This window comes from Fukomys damarensis, unplaced genomic scaffold (assembly GCF_012274545.1).
Source record: "Fukomys damarensis isolate Sample0158 unplaced genomic scaffold, DMR_v1.0_HiC HiC_scaffold_21, whole genome shotgun sequence".
Taxonomy (NCBI): Eukaryota; Metazoa; Chordata; class Mammalia; order Rodentia; family Bathyergidae; genus Fukomys; species Fukomys damarensis.
This window is the reverse complement of record NW_022900933.1, coordinates 12,953,432-12,972,838: the sequence shown is the minus strand read 5'-3', so window position 1 is coordinate 12,972,838 and position 19,407 is coordinate 12,953,432. Positions and strand designations below refer to the sequence as shown.

Sequence of the window (19,407 nt, the reverse complement as noted above, 5' to 3'; positions counted from 1 at the left end):
CCAGGGCCATAGTCCTGGCAGATGGAAACCTCTCACCCTCCAAGGGAGAAGGAGAAAGGGAGCAGTTCTGAGTGCTGTTGTCAGAGGGAACTGCCCGAGTCTTCGTGCCTCCATCATACAGAACTCTTCTGGGGGAAGGGGAGGGGGGCAAACAGTCTCACGGAGGAGGAGCTGGAAGAGAACCTTTTGCCAAGTGCAAACCAGAGGCCTTTTTGGAGTGGTTTAGGTAAAATAGCTTGGGAGCCTCCACCACACTCACTGGCTAGGTGCTCTCCCTTTGCTGTTCCTTGGGGGTTTCTCTGACAGCACCAGACTTCCCCTCCCAAAGCAGCCTCTCTGGTGTTTCTCCTTTTGCTCTCTTCTCCGATCTACTGAGCACCCACCTCCCCAGGGATCCCCAGGTGGAAACTATCTCCTGGCATGCCCGCTTCCCTCTGTGTCCTCTGTGCTCCTGCCTGGTGACCTCAGCCTGAGGCAGCTGCTCTCCTTGAGGCACGAATAGGAATTACCAGGGACCGTGGTGTTGTCTGGCCAAGTAATTCTGGAAAGACTGGGTTCAACCAAGTCAAACGATTTCCTCACTGCAGAACTCCTAGATGTAGGTGATTTTATTTTTAAAAAGGGAGATCCTATTTGCAGCAAGTCGAAAACTTCTTAAACAGAGGAATTTCCTTGAATTTTTGTGTGGGGAACACTTGATGGCACTAGTATTGTCAGCCATGCACTCGGGGGCTGGATGATAATGAACTGCAAGCTTTGCTTTATTTCTTCACTATGCCCAAGTCCTACTTTCTAACAGTCTAGATGACAGGAATTCACTCACTAGTTCTGTATGCTTGGAATAACTACCCTCCAGGGACAACACCTCCTCTCTTTTTGTCAGGATTTTTCAAGCCATATCTCTGTTAAGAAATCTATCTTGGATTACCTCAGACCCTCAAGGAGAACTGGTATCAAGGTTTAGATCTAAAATGACCCCCAGAGCAAGGCATCGTAGCACACACCTGTGGTCTCAGAACTTGGGAGGCTGAGGCAAGAGGGCTGCCAAGAGTTCTAGGCCACCCTGGGATCCGGAGTGAGATCAAGGTCAGTGTGAACTACACAATAAGACCCTTTCTCAAATACATACACACATACAAAAATACAGCCCCAAAGGCTCATGCATTTGGAAAGCGATCGGATAATGGAAGCACCATCGCTGGCTTGTCATTGGAAGGCATGGTCAGAGGTGATGGACATCTCTTCCATGCTCCTCCTTGACTCTCTGCTTCCTGGCTGCCATGACAGGAGCAGCTTTTCTTTGACTATACCCTTCTGCCATGCTGTCCTTCCTCGGAGCCAGCAGATTATGGACTGAAACTATTAAGAAGCATGCCAAAATAAACCATCCTCCTCAGCTGTGGGTGTCAGGTATTGTGTCCCAGCAATGAGAAAGTGCTTAAGACAATCGGGATCTCCTCCAACACACAGAATCCCCTCACCCAGTGGCCTGATTTCCCCCATCTATCCTTTGTACCTCCTTCGTAAAAACAGAACACATGAACCATATGCAAAGGCACAGGCTTGATTTGTTATTCTCAGTAGCAACCACCAAGCATGTAAGGAAGTGACTCTAACTCGTGCCCACAGAAAAAAGCTAAACTAGAAGCAGAAGGCAGGCAAATATTTGCCTAACTCTCTTCTCTCTTGACAGTGGGAGTATGAAACTGTTTTCTTTCTTTTTAATCTGTCTGTTGGTCCAAATTCCTTAGCACTTGACTTCTCTGAGCCTATCTATGAAATAGGGATAAAGCCACCACTTTGAACATCACTAAGACAGAGGTAAGATGCGTAAAGCATTTATGTAGTGTTGGGTCCCTGCCCTTTTTTCTCCCCTTTTGTGGCGAAGACATATGCCGCAGGCTCAAAGCACTGCCGTTCTCGGTGGCTGAAGACATGGTCCCTGTATGACAGGTCTAGGGAGGATTGTCTGTTGGGGAATGAGGAATTTTCCTTTTAGAGTAATTACGTTTTTCTTCAGAATTTAAGAGGGGATGAGGAGAAGGAGATGACCCTTAATTTCAAATCCTCTTAGGTATGGGGATCTTTTGTCAACTTCATTTTTTATGAGTTGATGATGGTATAGCTGGCTGTAGACATTAGTTAGACAACTCCATCCATCCTAGGCCATTTATGAGCACATGTGATAGCTAGAGTCCAGCTTGGGGAACAGGGCTTTATACCAAGGCCCTTGGAAAACTGGCATTAGAAGAAAAAAGGCAGGAAGAAGAAAGAGACATAAATCCCTATGATATGGGAATAAGCCACAAAACTAAGAATTTTGGCCAGGGCCTAAAGAAATCATTGTTGGCTAAAAGAGAAGATTTCACAAAGATGAATGTTGTCCATCTTCAACTCTTGCCATAAAAAGTAAATTTCTATGGGTTCTATAAGTCCCATAGCTAAAAATGAAATCACCTATTAGAAAGCATAGGAAGACAGATCTCAAATAAGTGTGAAAAAGGTCTTCCAACAAAACAGTTCTAAAATGCCTTATAGATTTTGCTATTGTGTGAAGAAGTTTCCTGTCTCTGGTGGCCATCAAACAGAAGGTGGATGACTGCTTGGTAAGCAATTATGAATGGAACCTGACCCTGCATTGGGGCATTTAGGGAGAAGAAGATAAAGTCCCCCTTTAACTCAGAAGATCTATACTTCTACAACCCTGCCATGAGTTGGGCTTCTGTTGCTTAACAGAAAGGTGAAGATTTATAAATTAGTACCCAATTGTCAGTGTTAAGATTATCCTAATCTGTGATGAAGAGCTTTTTTTCCCCTAAAAGGTTCAACAGCATCCCCCTCAACATACACAGAAAATATTCTTTAAAAAAAAAAAAAAACAGAGCCTTGGAGGTTCAGCAACTGAAAGAACCTAATTTTCTCGAGTTCTGTCCCTCTAATGATGCCTAGAAATGTCTAGATTTGTAAATGACAAGTATGGTGCCTTTTGTTCACTTACTTTTCCTTTTTGGAGAAATATCAAATATGTTTTCATGTTTGCAAAACACTCAATTGAAAAGTCCCTTGTGTGTAGGAACTTTGTTTGGATCAGAACTGTGAGAAACCTAGCTGCTGGTGGGACATAGGGACCTGCAAGAGTGAGAGTGCTTTTTCTCCTCCCATGTCTGACTTCATTTTTAATTAAGTTTCCCTGTCTTCCTACCCCACACCTCTATTTCTATGACTTCTTTCTATTTTAACATAGAAAATGAATTTTTTGGATCCCTCTGTTTTGTAAAGGGGTTAATTGACCATCTAGCATGTCATGCACCACAGTGGCATGGCCATGGCCCTAGATGTGTGGGTACTAGCAGCTCTGCCTGGAAGGTTCCTGAATAAATGCTGGCTGTAGGCTTACCGAGTGCCTAGATATTTGATCAAATGTTAGCTACTGTCTCAAGAAACCCTAAAACATGAGGCACTTTTCTCATCAGGTCATCGATTCCAGCACTTCCCCAGCCCGCCACGGTGCCCTGTGTCCTGCGGATGTCCATTTGGTCCCTGCTTGTCCACTCCCCGAGATGGGAAGTAAAGTCTGCTTTGAGTCAGTTGTCCACCTGTAGACTGCTTTGCTTCTAGAGAGGTCTTCCCTATTTAACGTCAGAATCCTCATCTTTTTACATTTTACTCAGTGATCCTGGGTCAGGTCAGAGAGCTAAATGGAAAAAGGCTATTACTATTCACAAAAAAGGGTGCGATGATGGCTTTCTTCTGTCCTTTTACTCATGTCTTTTCCCCCATCCTTTGTTCCTCTCACCTGCATAACAAATATCTCTGACTATCCCACTGAATATTCCTCATGTGACAAGACTCCCTGGCTGCTCCATCACCCACCTGGCCGTGCCCTAGTTTGGCAACACCACCTTAAAAGATGGCAGTGTCCATTAGAGAGGCAATATGACAATGGCTGGTACTGAGAACTCAAGAGTTGGACTGCTTAGGTTTGAATCCCGAATCTACCTCTTACAGGCTGGGTGACTCGGTGCAACCTACTCAGCCTCTCTGTGCTTTGTTTTCTCATCTATAAAATAAGGCTGTAACAGTGCCTGCTTCATAGGTTGTAATGAGGCGTAAATAAGTGTATGTATGTCAGGCACATATAAAACAGCGTGACACATTGTAAATGCTAGATATGTAAGAAAGCGGTGCTGCTGGTGACAGCTGTTAAGACTGTAATTATCTGGAGAAGAAAAGAATGGCACAGAGAATAATTGAGACCTCCCACCACAAAGCCTCCTCCCTCCCACAGGCAGCAGAGAGGCCAGAGAAGCAGTTTCCACTTTCCCTCCCTCCCAAGACAACCCCTTACAGAAGCCCGCTGGTTTCATATCCACAATCAACAAATGGTAGGGACAGAATAGCCAAGGGCCACAGGGAGCTCCCATGCCCAGTTGGGAGCACCCAGAGCCTGTGTTCTTACTCCAAAGCAAGTGACACCAGCCAGTCTGAGAGAGGTGGACGGTGGCCATTCAGACAGATACCAGCTACAGACGCACAGGACAGAGCAGAGGGCACGGAGGACAATGAGCATAGTGTCTGAGCGCAGAGTCACCCGCATCTCTTGGGACATCCCTGCACCTGGCCGGTGAGCAGGGAGGACCAACGCTCCCCCCGAAAAGGTGAGCATGGTGACTGCTGCCACCTGCAAGAGATGAGACAAGTTCTCCCCGTACACATGGATCAGGCCCTGTTCCTACCATCATTTACAAATTAAAGATTAGCTTCCGCAGCTGCATTGATTACTTACTCATTACAAATCATGTGCCCCCTGGACCTCATAGGAAGACAGAGAGCGAAGCCTCGCAGATCCCAGTGTGCTGGGAAGTTTGGAGAGCACGGAGGGTGTGGTGTGAGGGGAGAGAAGCAAGTGCAAACCCAGCACTCTCCTGGAACAGGCCACAACCGATCTCCTCTAGTGCATCAAGGCCCGCTGCGACACACACTTCCTAATTTGCAAAAAGGAAATCCCTTCTCTGCACATAGATTCAAAGAAGAAATATTAGCCTGTCCAAGATTGAGCACCCTTGAAAATATACAAGTCTCATATTTGGTGATTCTAGAGCTTCCCACCCCTAAACTGCACCCCTCTCTTTCTACTTTCCCTTTCCTTCCCTTTCAAATATCAAATCAAGGACACTGATATTGTCAAAAAAAAAAGAAAAAAGAAACCTCAGATGACAGCACAGGCTACAGGTTCCTGGACATTCCCCCTCCTAGAGGCACTGCCCTGCGAGAGGAGCTGCTGGCAACCCCACATATTGATGCAGACTAATACTGACCTCAGTGTTTATTGAAAAAGAAGGAGATCTCAAAATTCACTACAAAAGTATGGTGGCACTCAAGACAGAGTGGCACTGGTACAAGACTAGACCTGGAGACCAACAGAATAGAGTTGAAAGTCCAAAAATAAGCTCTTGCCTTTACTGTCAACTGATTTTCTACAAGGGCACCATGGCAATTCAAGCACGATCTGTTGTCTTTTCAACAAGTAACACTGAGATAATTGGCTATATACATGCGAAAGAGAAAAACTGGACCCCCTACCTCTTATGATGACAAAAGATGGAAATGTAAGAGGCAAAATCCTAAAACTCTTAGAAGAAAATACAGAAATAAATACAGTTACCTTGGATTAGGAAATGGATTTTAAGGTATGACAACAAAACCATAAGTAGTAAGAAAAAATAATCAGATCTCCAAATTAAAACCTTTGATGTTGGAAAAACTGGACTTCAACCTGGCAAAGATTAAGACTAGACCCCTATCTTTCACTATGCATTAAACTAAAATCAAAGTGGATTAAAGATTTAAATATTAAAACAGAAACACTAAACTTGCTTGAAGATAAGTTAGGCAGAACTCTCAAAGGTATCGGGATAAGAAAAGACTTTATGAACAAATCCTCAGTAGCACAGGAACTAGCACAAAGAATCAATAACTGCGATTTCATCTTATTAAAAAGCTTCCGCACTGCAAAAGAAAACATCAACAGAGCTAAGAGACAACCTAGAATGTGAGAAAAAATTTTTACCAGCTGCTCCTCAGACAAAGGACTATTATCTAGAATATATAAAGAACTCAAAAAATTCAGATCCCCCAAATATAAAGACCCGATTCAAAAATGGGCATCTGAAATGAACAGATATTTCCCAGACAAAGAAGTAAAAGCAGCAAGTAAATACATGAAAAAATGTTCAATATCACTGGTCATTCAAGAGATGCAGAAGAAAACAACACTGAGATTTCACCTCACCCCACAAAGAATGGCTGCTATCAAGAAATCAACCAATAACAAATGTTGGTGGGACTATGGGGAGAAAGGAACCCTTCTCCATCATTGGTGGGAGTGCAGACTGGTGCACCCACTGTGGAAATCAATATGGAGATACCTCAAAGAACTAGGACTAGAGGTTCCATTTGCCCCAGCCATCCCTCTGCTGGATATCTTTCCAAAAGAATTAAAAGAATCATACCACGGTGATACATGCGCACCCATGTTTATAGTGGCACAGTTTGTAATAGCTAAAACTTGGAAACAGCCCAATTGCCCATCAGTTGGAGACTGGATAAAGAAGATGTGTTTTTTCTATAAAACGGAGTACTACTCAGCCATAAAGAATAAGAAACTGGAGTCATTCATAGGAAAATGGATGCATATTGAGGCCATACTCCTAAGTGAAATAAATACGACACTTGTGTAAATACCGAATAGTTTCTCTGGTATGAAAAACTAAAAGTGTAAATAAGGTTCAAATTGTATAATTGATAATGTGAAATAGGAAGTCAAGGGCTAAAGGTTAGGGGAAGTGGAAATGGTAGGGGAAAGGCAAGAAGGGAAAAGAAAAAAATATGAGAAAAGGAAAAAATGGAAATAAAGTCTTTGTAAATAGGGGAAGGGGAGGGGTGAAGGGAGGGCAGGGGTAAGGGAAAAAAATGAGAACCAAGACCTGTCATGTAAAGGTACAAGATCCCAATGATGAATGTGACTGTACTGTATACTTAGTATCAATAAACTCAATGAGGAAAATTAAAACCTTTGAGTCTTAAAGAACACTGTCAAAAAAGTGAAAAAAACAACTCAAAGGATGGGAGAAACTATTTGTAAACCATATATCTGATAAGAATCTTCTATCTAGAATATATAAAGCGCTCTTACAATTCAATAATAAAAAGACAAATAACTGAATTTAAAATGGGCAAACAATTTGAATGGACATTTCTCCAAAGATATATAAATAGCGAAAAGGTACATGAAAAGATGCTTAACATTATTCACTGGTCCTTAGTGAAATGCAATCAAAACCACAAAATACCATTCCACGCTCATTAGGAAGGCTATAATAATGAAGGCAGGTGATAACCACTGTCGGCAAACAGGTAGAGAAGCTGGAACCTTCATTGGTGGTGGAAACACAGAGTGGTACAATCACCTTGAATAACAGCCTGTCACCTTCTCAAAATCTTAAACATGAGGTTACTGCATGACCTAGTGGTTCTACTTCTAAAACTATCCCAAGAGAACTGAAAATATGTCTACACTAAATTGTTCACAATAGCATTACTTATGGTAAAAAAAAAAAAAACCCTGGAAATAACTAAATATCCGTCAGCTGATAAATGGATAAACAAAATGGGGTATACCCATAAAATGGAATAGTTTGGGGGAATAAAAAGAAAATGAGATACTGATTCATGCTACAAGGATGAACCTTGAAAGCCCTGCACTGAATTTAAAAAGCCAGTCCCCAAAGACCATGTCATGATTCCATTTATATGAAATATCCAAAATAAGAAAATCATAGAAATAGAAAGTAAATTAGTGGCTGTCCAGGGCCAAAGAGAGGGATAATGGCGAGTGACTGCTAATGGGTACAGGATTCTTTCTGGGGTAATGAAAATGTTCTGGCACTAGAGAGTGGTGATGGTGCTCCAACTCTGTGAGCTCACTAGGGCACTTAAAAGGGGCACTTAATGTGCTGTGCAAATTATACCTCAGTAGGGCTCTTATTTTTAAAGAACAAAAACAGGCAGTGAGCCCATGGACCACAGCTTGCCAACCTCTGGGCTAATCCAATTCTCCCATAGTACAGTTGAGCAAACTGAAACCTAAAGAGAGAAGGCCTCACATTCATTGAACAGAAACTGTACTAAATAAAGAGCACTTTTGTACACATTATCCATGTGTGATAACCGGCTATTTAAAACAAAAAGTATTCAGTGAAAAGCACAAAAATACATTTGTATTTACAAATTTACAAAAATACATTTTACACGAAATGTAAAACAAGTAGTAAGATGCACCAAACATAGCAGGTATCCAAATTGGAATAGTAATGATATATTTATTGAATAATTAACAAAAAAGAAAAAGCAAAGGCACAACTTGCCCAATAGTGAGTCTGTTGACCAGTGTACCATTTATACATGAAGGACGAGCTGAAATGCACAAAAGTATGACTCCTTAAGGAAGGGAGGAGGGAAGGACGGAGGGAGGGAAAGACAGAAGGAGAGAGAGGAAAAGGAAGGGGTAAGAAGGGAAGGACGGAGGGAGGAAGGGAGCTAGCATAGCATATGGCCCAGGAGGCTGAGGTCTCCATCGGGCACCATTCACTAAAACACAAGGATTCATTTTATTTGGGACATCCAAAGGGACCACGTAGGTAGGAGAAGCTAACGAACATCCTAGCTTACAGATGCAAGCCGGGTCTTAGTACTTTACCTAGAGAGTCCTCTACACTGAGGAGAGATCCACACTATTGCTCTAGGCAAGATTTCTCCACATTAAGACCAAAACCAAGACCACTGCCTCTGAACTCTTCTTAGACCTCTAGGCTCATCAAAGATTGGACAAATCCATTCCACGCTATGAGAGTGCAATGTTTAATCAGCCTAGGTCAACACAAACCACAGCTCATTTGTAATATAACACATTGATACCTTCAGTCCTTCTGAGATTCTGGAAGGGGGCAACTAGATGGTAAACCAGATGCTTCCAAGATGAGCTGCTCACAAGAACTCAGGTCTATAGGGTGACATCCGGAAGAACAATTCAGTACTATGGGAGTGAGTCGGGGAAAGCTCGAAAGGAACAAGACCTAATTTTTAGCCTGACTTCAGGCACTCAGAAAATAAGCGCTGGATCTTCCCAGATTTTAGGAAATACAACGGTAAGAATTAGAGAAATGGTAAAGGAGCCACTGCTTTTTCACACACACACACACACACACACACACACACACACTGTTTTGTTTTGTTTTGTTTTTTTGAGCTTCCAACTTCAGAACAAAGCACCATCAAAAAGAAAGGACAGTTCCCACGACCCCTATATGCAACCAGATGACTTCAGGAAATAAAAATGTGTGCATGTAAAGCAGTGTTTAGAATAAGTAAAAGTGGGAAAAGTTGTTAGTTTACCTGTAGAACTATATGAAGATTTTTCCTAGAATATGGGGGTCAAAGATGAGAAATGTCATATTTTTCACATAGATGTTACATAATGAAAGTTTCATGTTCTATATTATTGGAACTATAATCCATCTACACAAAAAGTTAAAATGCCTTGCAAATATATGTCTTATAACAACTACAATCAACCACACTGTTGCTCAGCATTTATGGAAAGCAATTTGGAGATGTGTGTCAAATACTTCAAAAAATACATGTTCCTAAACTGGGAGTGGTGGCACACGCCTGTAATCCCAGCACTCAGGAGGCTGAGGCAGGAGGATCACTGTGAGTTCGAGACCACCCTGGACTACATAGTGAGTTTCAGGTAAGTCTCAACTACATAGTGAGACCCTGTCTAAAAAAAAAAAAACATGTCCCTTTGACCAAGTACATGCCTTCTAGAAGCATTTTTATAATGCCTTCTAGAAATTTATAGGATCCGTGATGGGTTCATCCAATAGAAAACAATGTAGCCATGTTTTATTAATGAAGTAGAGCTATATGTAATTTACCTAAAACCAAGCCACAATCCCAAAATATAATAGTTAAAATGCTATAAAACTAAATTATATTATACTGTTTTATCCCAAATAATAATTACACACAAGGAAAAAAAATCTGGAACATGGTAGACTTAATTGTTGTTATCTCAGGAAGATGAAATCACTTTTATCTTTCTGCCATATATAATTTTATATTACCTGAAATTTACTTTTACAGAGTGATAGATTTTTCTATTAGAAAAGAAGAAAATATTTTTCTTTTAATTATTTGGATACCTAAGTCCCTAATGTACAAACATACATACATATGTAACATAAATCTCCACAATATATCATTTTAGGAGCTGCCTAGTGTGGCTTTGTCATAATTTGTTTAAATGACTGTCTCTTGTTAGATATATAAATTGTTTCCAAATATTTTGTTACTGTAAGCAGAACTTAGATGCAAATTCTTGTGAAATATTTTCACATATTTCAGATTGTTTCCTTAAAATAAATTCCTAGAAATGAAATTGCAGGCCCAAAAATGTGAGCCCAGTGAGGACTTTTGAACAATATTACAAAATTACCCCATTAGAAAAATCAGGGCCAATTTATTTTCCAACTATAAGATAGAAGTAGATTTTTCCTTCCATCCCACCCTGAAAATCACCATCTTTTCCAGTCTTTATCAAATTGGTAAGCAAAATGATCCATCATCATTTTTACTTACATTTCTTTAGTTACCAGGGAAGATAACACCATTCATATTCAGTTAATGGAAATTTATTACTGTGTGATCTACTTATGGACATCTCCTGCCCACTGTTCTACTAGGTTCTTATTCTTTTGAAATGGCAGCAGTGATTTGTATAAGATTAATTCTTTCTCACCAAGGCTCATGTGTACCATTTGGTTTTCATTTGTTTTAAGGTGTTTATGAGCAGAAAGTTGAAATCTGTACATTTTCTTGATAACTATGAGCATTTCTGAACTCTGTATAAGTGACTTGGGAATAGGTTTTTTAAAATATGTATATTAATCATGCACATATTATCTCTTATATAGTTACTTTATCCTCTGTCTTAATATCTTCCTATAGGAAGTTTCCCCGAGCAGCACTATTCCTTGAAGGCGAAGGTCATGACATTTTTAAATCCCCCATAGCAACCAGCCCAGAACACAGTGGAACTCAAAAGCATCTGTTTGGGATAAAAAGATATTGTGTCTGCGGATTTGCTTTGAAGCAATTCATTTTGGGATGGAGATGAAAACGGGGAAAGATGAAACAAAACTGGCCACGTGTCAGTCACTGTGGAAGCCAGAGATGGGTACAAGGAGTTCATTACATTATTATGCCTACTTTTTGTGTTTTTAAATTTTTTCATAGTCAAAAGGCTCTTTAATGTGTATTTGATTGGGCAACAAGAGAGGGAACTTCTGGGACAGCAATGGTGATGCAAATGGAATACATATGCATCAAGGCCACTTTGTAGCACAAAACATTCAGAGCACTGGCCTGGAATGAGTTCTTGAGTACAAATCCTTCTAGCTCAGGCATCTCACAATGCTGTTCATCCTCCCTGAAGCTTGGTTTTCTTTTACATAGAGAAATATCATTAGTAACTATATTAAAAAGGTTGTAATGGCAAATGATGGCTATAAAAGTCATTGCCCAGCCAGTCCCTGGCAGCACTCAATACAGAGTCGTTGTTGTCCAGTAAGGCACAAGCCCCAGCCAGCACTTCCTGACGGTGGCATCCGACACCCCCTCTGTCTCACACACTCACACAGGCTCAACCTCCTTCCACAGCAGTGACACGAAAGTTGCATATTAGACCATGTTAGATTTCTTAGCATTGATACCCACACTGTATCTCAAAGCAGTCGATCAAATTCTGGAAGTAGAACCCAGAGGCTGTATCTTTTAGAGCTCCATGGGTCTGGGAGAAGGAAAAGAGGGTGGCAGAGAATGGATGTGTTTGGGAGGAAAGAAAAGGAAGAGAACAGAAGCCATTGAGTCGCACATGAACCATATTAAAGCCAGCTCAGTCATGTGGCCTCAAGCTGTGTCCCATACCAGACAAGCCCAATCCCATTAGAGCGCCATCATCCCTCCACAAACTTCAAGAGGGTGGGTAATAATTCCCAGGGCTAAGATATGTTATTAGCACCAGGATACCTACATGACAATATTCTAAGAAATATTAAAGCAGTGTATTTTGGTCTTGGGGGAAAAATAAAGTCCCACTAAGTAATGATGGAGGAAGGCAGGAGGAAGCAAGCGCCTTGTCTGGGCATTCTAGCAGCCTGTCAGTGTAACTGAGGCTCACTCAAAGAGGCAGGCTCATTTGGGAAAGTTACTGCAGTATCTTTGATCAAGGGAAAAGCACGTCCATTTCAATCACTTGAGCCAGGATGTGCTGCTGTCTGGCTGTCTGGCTGCCCACAAGGGTGAGCCCACCTGAGCCTGCGTGTACACGGCGGTGCTTAGAGTGTCAGAGGAGCGAGGAGTGCCTGTCGGTACCGCCTCTGCTGAGCTTGGGGGGTGGGGGAGGCACGCTCACTTAGCACACAGCCTGGACTCATCTGTGAGCTCCGTTCCTTCAAAAAATGCCACCTGGCCCAGCCTGGCCTCACCGAAACAAAATCTGACTGGTGGGCTGCCCATCACGAGGCCGCAAGCACTTCAGAATCGGGAGGACAGGGGTCCTTTATCTTCATAAGCAACACACCCAGATTACACAAGCACCAAGGAGGGGAAAAAACTACCTCTGTTCACTCTGCCCTCCCCTCCATCAGCTTTATCCTGTCTCAGCCCCAAACTAATACGAGAAAGGTTTGATTTCTTCCCCCAGGATGCTAAGCAATACCGTGTCAAATGTGCACAAAGATCACCCACTTTTGTTTTACTAAAATAAATAGTAAATCGATGAGAAAGCTCATCAATCAATTTCTAAACTTGGGGAGTTTTAGCAAAAGGTTTTGGGTTGTTTTGTTTTGATTGTTTTCCCTTCAGTGGTATCATCCATAAAATCTTAAGGAGATCCCAGCAGTAGAATCACAGGAGGGACAGGAGTCATGGTGATGATAGTGACAAACATTTACTTCAAATGTTCTAGCTGTTCTGCACATGTTCCCTCATTCAACGTTCATCACAACCTGACGAGGAAGCTATAGTAATCATCATCATCATTACTACTAGTGATGCTGATAACAGCAATGCACATGTTCCCTCATTCAACGTTCATCACAACCTGACGAGGAAGCTATAGTAATCATCATCATTACTACTAGTGATGCTGATAACAGCAGTAAATCATACTGTATCATGAGTAATGTGTGACATATATGACACAGTGTTAATACTAACATTCAACATGCGTATACCATATACTCATAATGGAGATAATCGCCTACATTTTTCAGATAAGGAAACTGTGACCCCAAGAAGCTCAGTGGTGGGGCTGTCCTTGCGCCCAGGCCATCTGGCTCCAGAAACAGCCTGCTAACCACAGATTCAGACCACCTCGGCCAGGGCTCCCCTCCGAGCCTCGTTTGAACAGCAGAGGACTCTGGGGGAGTCTGCACATACTGACGCTGCTGCATCATTTGTAAATGGGGATAATGACACCTACCTCTGGGCCTGTGGTAAAATTTAAACCAAAAATATAAAGAAAAAGCACCTTCCCCAGGCCAGCAGCCAAGTCCAGTTCATCCCAATGCTCTTGAGCCTGGGTGTATGTTAAAATCAACAAGGAAACTTTTAAAACATGGACAACCAACCCCTACCCAACAATACTTCCATGTTTCTACCCACCTGCAGTCAGTCTGAAAGCAGCAATCTCCTACACCCAGCCCAGGAGTGAAACCTGCAACTCCATGGACCAAAGTTCAGCTTATACTGTCTGCCCTGTCAATCCAGAACTACAGAGAGGGTTTTAAACTCCCTAAGCCTCTGCTCCCTATGCTGAAACAACAGATTCAACCTAATGCTGTTCTACTGGACAAGAAAAGTCACAGGCACGGGACCATCCCCAACCAGGCCACACTCGCCCTGTCCAGGTCCTTGCTGAACTCATCAAGGTAACCCTGTGTACCAATTCCTGTGTGGCATCCTGACTCAAAGAAGCCTGCTGCCTCTCACCCCAGGTCCCTGTACAAACGCAGTAGGAGGGAACCTGGAAATTTCCCTAAGGAGTGCCTTATTGTCCCTTTACCCCGGTGTGATCCAGAAACAGTCTGCGCCAACACCAACACAGTCACCATTATCTTTACACAAAGCACTAATCAGAAGGCCACGCAGGGTATGAGACAGGTGGAATGGCCTAAAAAGATTATAAAATCCGAGTGCACACACACCCAGGCACGCACGTGCACACAAACTCCAAGAGCCATGCATACTTCATGCTCCAAGACTGGTCTGCTTTGTTCAAGGATAAGGGTAGGGGGTGCAGAGGGGCAGCACTAAACAATGAAGGGAATGCAGAGGTTGCCTATGGAAACTGGCAAGGATAAAAAAAGTAATCAGCCCACTTTGGACAGAATAGAAAAACACAGGTCTGGCCCTTAGCAGAGACGGCCAGCGGGGAGGATAGGACCAAGCCATACCAGTCTCCTGGCTTGGACTTCCATGCATCTTGTCAGGGCCCACTGCCAGTTGGCAAGAGGTGTTTCAGAGGACTCCAGATGGGGAAGGCAGCACAGAGAGGAGTCAAAGAGCCATGCACTGGCTCTTTCCCAGACAGTGAAGGTGTCCAGCGGCTCTCACCCTCTGCAGACACCTCCCGCTGCCTCAGTTCAATAAGCAGCCCGAGAGAAAAGTCCAAGCCCTCACCTGGGTAAAGGAGCCATCCTCGCCACACTCTGGAACAAACACTGCTTCCTGAGGCTTCTTGGCTTGCTCCAGGGCTTGGGCCCGCTCCAGGCGACACTTGCTCTGGCCAGCATCTAAAAGGGGAGAGGAGCATATTTTGTATTTTACTTGAATTCCTCATGGAAGCCAGGGTACAAAATGGCTGCCCAGAGGCAAGAATGCTGAGAGAAACCCCCTTCACTCAGGGAGCCACACATACAACCAAACTGTCTATCCAGAGGACAGCGGCTAGTGACAGCAGATCAGCAGCCTTAGGGTTCAAGAGTCACTAGTACTCTATTTAGAAAATCAAGGGTTCTAAAGCAGCCTGCTCAGCCTTCTGCAATTCCTGATCTCAAACTCAAATATCTACATGACTTGGGCAAGTGAGATCACCTGTTCATGAAGAATGGTATTCCATCCTGAGAGCCCATAGGGAGCACTGAGGACTGTGGCAAACTGGAAAACAGACTCACCTGTAGGGTCAGAGGCTACTCTGCTCTTGCCATGTGCTGTTTTGCAGGAATAGAGAACAAAGAGGGCAGGAACTCACAATTTGGGGAGAAAAGTTCCAAAGACAGATTTTTACGTTGAATTTTATCAGTTTTTAAACATTGTATCAAATGTTTTTAATGTGTTATAGCAGATTAAACCAAACACATCTGTTGGCCAACAATTTGGAATCCCTATTTAGGGGCCAGCAACAGTCCCTTGCATCCCTATTTTATTTTATTTTTTTATATAAATACAACTTTAGTTTTTTTATTTTGTTTTGCTTTTTGTTTTGGGGTACCAGGGATTGAACTTGGGACCTTGCACTTTCAAGGCAGGCGTCGAACCACCGAGCTAAATCTCCAGCCCCATCTCTATTTTAAAACAAAAGCCAAAGCAAATGACAAAGCACTAGCCAGAGAGCAGCACATCTAAGGCCTAGGCTGGTGGAGGCTTTCAGAAGTCAAGGAAGTGCACATACCTTCAGGTAGATCAGCCCCCCTTCCCATAAACGCAACAGAATGAATACAGAGACGGGACAGCACCCCAACTGAACAGACGCGTACTGAGTGCCCTGTGGTAACTGTACCGTGCAGGGAGCTGGTATCCCAGCAGCCTGCCCTGGGCTGGGCACAGACTTACACTCACCTTTGCATCGACCTCGATGGACCACACTCAGGGGTGGGTCTCGGCACTTGGCTTGCTGGAACTCACACATGGACTCGTAAGACCTCCCATCAGAGGCGCAGATGGGCTTGGGCTGAGTCCTGGAGCAGTGGAGGTTACACTGGGGGTCCCGGTCACTTATGAGAAACTAGATTGGGGGGGAAAGTGAAAGGATGAAGAGGTTACTTTTGTAAGAAAAGTGGGAGAAAGTTTATGACTTGCAGTACTGGTTTGCCTTGATAGGCAAGTCTCAAACAAAAGCAGTTATAAAACCCTAGAAGTGAAGGGAACTGGACAAAAGCAAGTCTAATGAAGAAGGCTTCCTCCATACATAAGAGCAGTGATATTTAATATTTACTGACTATGAGCAGGAACAGTACCATGGAATCCACTGGTAGGATCTCACTAGTCAGCACAGCAACTCTGTGTAACAGAAACTGTCTATTTTGTAGATAAGGACATTGAAGCCCAGAGAGTTACAGGTACAATGTCACAGAGCTGTAAAGAAGAGAAGATGTGAGAACCAAGACTTGTCATGTAAAGGTACAAGATCCCAACAATGAATGTAACTGTGCTGTATCCCTAAAATGTACCAATAAACTCAATTAAAGCTGAAAAAAAAAAGAGGAGAAGATGAATCCGAATTTGTATCTGCTGGAAATAAAATCAAAGCTTCACTCTCTAGGACGTTTGGTCTCTGCATCCATATAGATGACTGTGCAACCTCTATTTGATTATTTCCTCAAATGAAGAACTGATGGCCATGGCTTGTGTCTAGATGTCCCCTCAAAGCCTCATGTGGTCATAGGTGGGGCTTTTTCACAGATGACTGGATCGAGAGTGTGTGATGCTAGAACTGATTCATGGTGCAATGCTAGAATCAAGGGTACTAGGACTAACAGTGTGAGTGCTATCTGTCCTAAGTAGCCCGGATAAGATACACGGGATAGACACAGCTGTGGTCCATCCCTTGTTGCTTTGCTACCTTCCGCCCACCATGAACTGTTTCTCCTTTGTGATGCCACCTTGCCTTGCAAGCAGCCAATTATGGACTGAAACTTCTATTAACTGTGAGCTAAATAAACCATCTCTCCTTTAACTTTGGGTGTCAGAAAGGGCTAAAAGTGTAGAGAAAGTGGGAAGGGTAGGGGAAAGGTAATAAGGGAAAGGAAAAAAATAGCAGAAAATGAAAAAATGGAAATAAAATGTTTGTAAATGGGAAGAGGAGGGTGGGGGTGAAGGGAGGGCAGGGACAAGGGGAAAAAATGAGAACCAAGACCTGTCATATAAAGGTACAAGATCCCAATGAACTCAATGAGAAAAAAAATTTAAATTTAAATTAAAAAAAATAACTTTGGGTGTCAGGTATTTTGTCTCAGTGATGAGAAAAGTAATTAAGACACTGATCAATCTCCAAATTCCATCTTTAGAAAGTTTTCTCTCTTAGATATTAACATTGAGCCCCAAATCTACCATCCTTCCATTTCTTCCCACTGCTCTCCGACAGAATACAAGTGATTTTCTATGAGAAAGGTATTTCCTGATTTTTAAAAATAGCAGTGATGGGCTGGGGATTTAGCACAGTGGCACTGCACCTGCCTCGTAAGCACAAGGCTGAGTTCAATCCCCAGCACCAAAAACAAAACAAAGCAAAAATAGCAGTGATAATCAGCTTGGGAAATGCTGACTTAAACAGATTCACTTAGCACAGGAATTCTCAGACATCTTTTTGATGCACTCTTACACACAGTGATGCTTCAAGAGGCATAGTACAATAAAGATAGCTGTAGATTATTTGCCACTTCTCCCACTGAGCTATGGAGCCAAACCTAAATGTGGGACAGCCTCAGGAACCTGCTTGATCAGTACAATGCTGTGGACATGACATTGGGGGGGTGTGCTTCTGAGGAAGGTCAGAGGAGCTTTGTAGCATCTTTCTTGAAGTACTCACTTGGGGTGGGGGGGACCAGCCACCATGTAAGATGCCTGACAACCCTGAAACCAGCACACTATGAGGAAAGCCATAACAGCATGGGTCAAAACCACCCAGACAGAGAAATGCCCAACCAACTCCAGCAGAGACGTGAGCGTGAAGAAGCCTTCAGATGAATCCAGCCCACCTGTCAACTAAATGCAACTTATAGCAAAGAAAATAAGTAATGGCATGCAGACCCCCTGGCAAGAATCACCCAGCAGAGCCCAGTCAGCCCAGAGAACTGTGAGGGATAATACTGATCTACTGCATTAAGTTTTGTGCTCACAAGCTGCACAGCAACCAATGATCAGGTCAAGACACATGTATGATGATACAGCTTCCAAACCTATTGAACATGAACCTCTTTGTGAGTGAACCTGAGGTCTGCTCTCATCTATTCCTTACAGTAGAGCCCTGGGGACACTGAAGGCCACTCGGCAGGGCTGGACAGTGACACCTTGCAATGTCACAAGTGCACCTGTGGCCCTCATTGATGCTGGAGCTGACTTTATAATCACATCTGGCTCAGAGGTATAGGAGAGGTATGACTACAGCCCTGCTTCAGCTGTACTTTGTGTCACAGTGTGACACAAATAGATGAGAAGTTGTTGATCCCTTTCCACAATAGTACAGAAAGATCCAAAGGTCGCACCATACTACACTTTTCAACAGAGTACTTGGGTCGGGGTAGGGAGCACTCCACTGAAGTGTGGTGTGGTCCCACCTGCTACCTTGACCTCATGCCTGGGCGCTGGCTGCTCACCACAGAGAGGCAGTAGGTGAAGGCTCAGCCCACAGCATGGGCCTTTGCCAGGACGGACCATGCAGTTGGGCACTCTCATCATGCTCACAGGTTAGCCCTGAGTCCCACCAAAGCACAAAGCAAAATATCCTGAGCATGTCTCACGAGCACAGCATTGGATAGAGACTAGGGTTCTGCAGTTAAAAGAAAGTGACTAGGAAGTCAGACGCAAAGGCAGCCCACAGCCTTCCCAGTTACCACACAGACAGATGGGCAACAACCCAATGACCCCCGCACATCTCCTTGGTTTCAACTCCCCTCCAGCTGCCCCTGCTTAAAACCCTTGAGTGGTGTGCCACTGCTCCTGGGACCATCACACAGTGCCCCCCCCAGTAGAATCTGACCCAGGGTCCCCTCCCAGGCCTCTGTTCTGACTTCTCTGCCTCCCTTGCTCTCTGACAGTCAGTCACCACTCCAGCCTGCTTTCCATCTCTCCACGTAGCTGCCCAGGTCCTCAGACGCACTATTCCTCCTTCAGTCCCCCTCACCCCACTCCAGATTTGGGTTTATAACCAATTCCTCTTCTAGGAATTTTCCCTGGATCCTCACAGGAGAGGATGGGTCCCTGGAATCCTTTCTCACAGCTCATTCTTTCTTAATGGCTTTTCACAGTTTGTGCTGATGAATTAATTTGTGCAGTTTGGTTAAC

The 19,407-nt window shown here is 43.4% G+C and overlaps 1 protein-coding gene across 3 annotated transcripts in view; it reads right to left on the bottom strand.

The window, feature by feature from the left end:
- The window catches only part of Smoc1 (SPARC related modular calcium binding 1), a 103,419-nt gene that overhangs the window by 65,063 nt on the left and 18,949 nt on the right, over positions 1-19,407 (bottom strand). For all 3 annotated transcript variants that reach the window (XM_010645371.3, XM_010645372.3, XM_010645373.3), the window contains exons 2-3: positions 15,964-16,129; positions 14,806-14,918 (exon numbers count right to left, since the gene is read on the bottom strand). In XM_010645371.3, the coding sequence (XP_010643673.1) occupies positions 14,806-14,918; positions 15,964-16,129 (279 nt within the window). The remainder of the gene's footprint in view (positions 1-14,805; positions 14,919-15,963; positions 16,130-19,407) is intronic.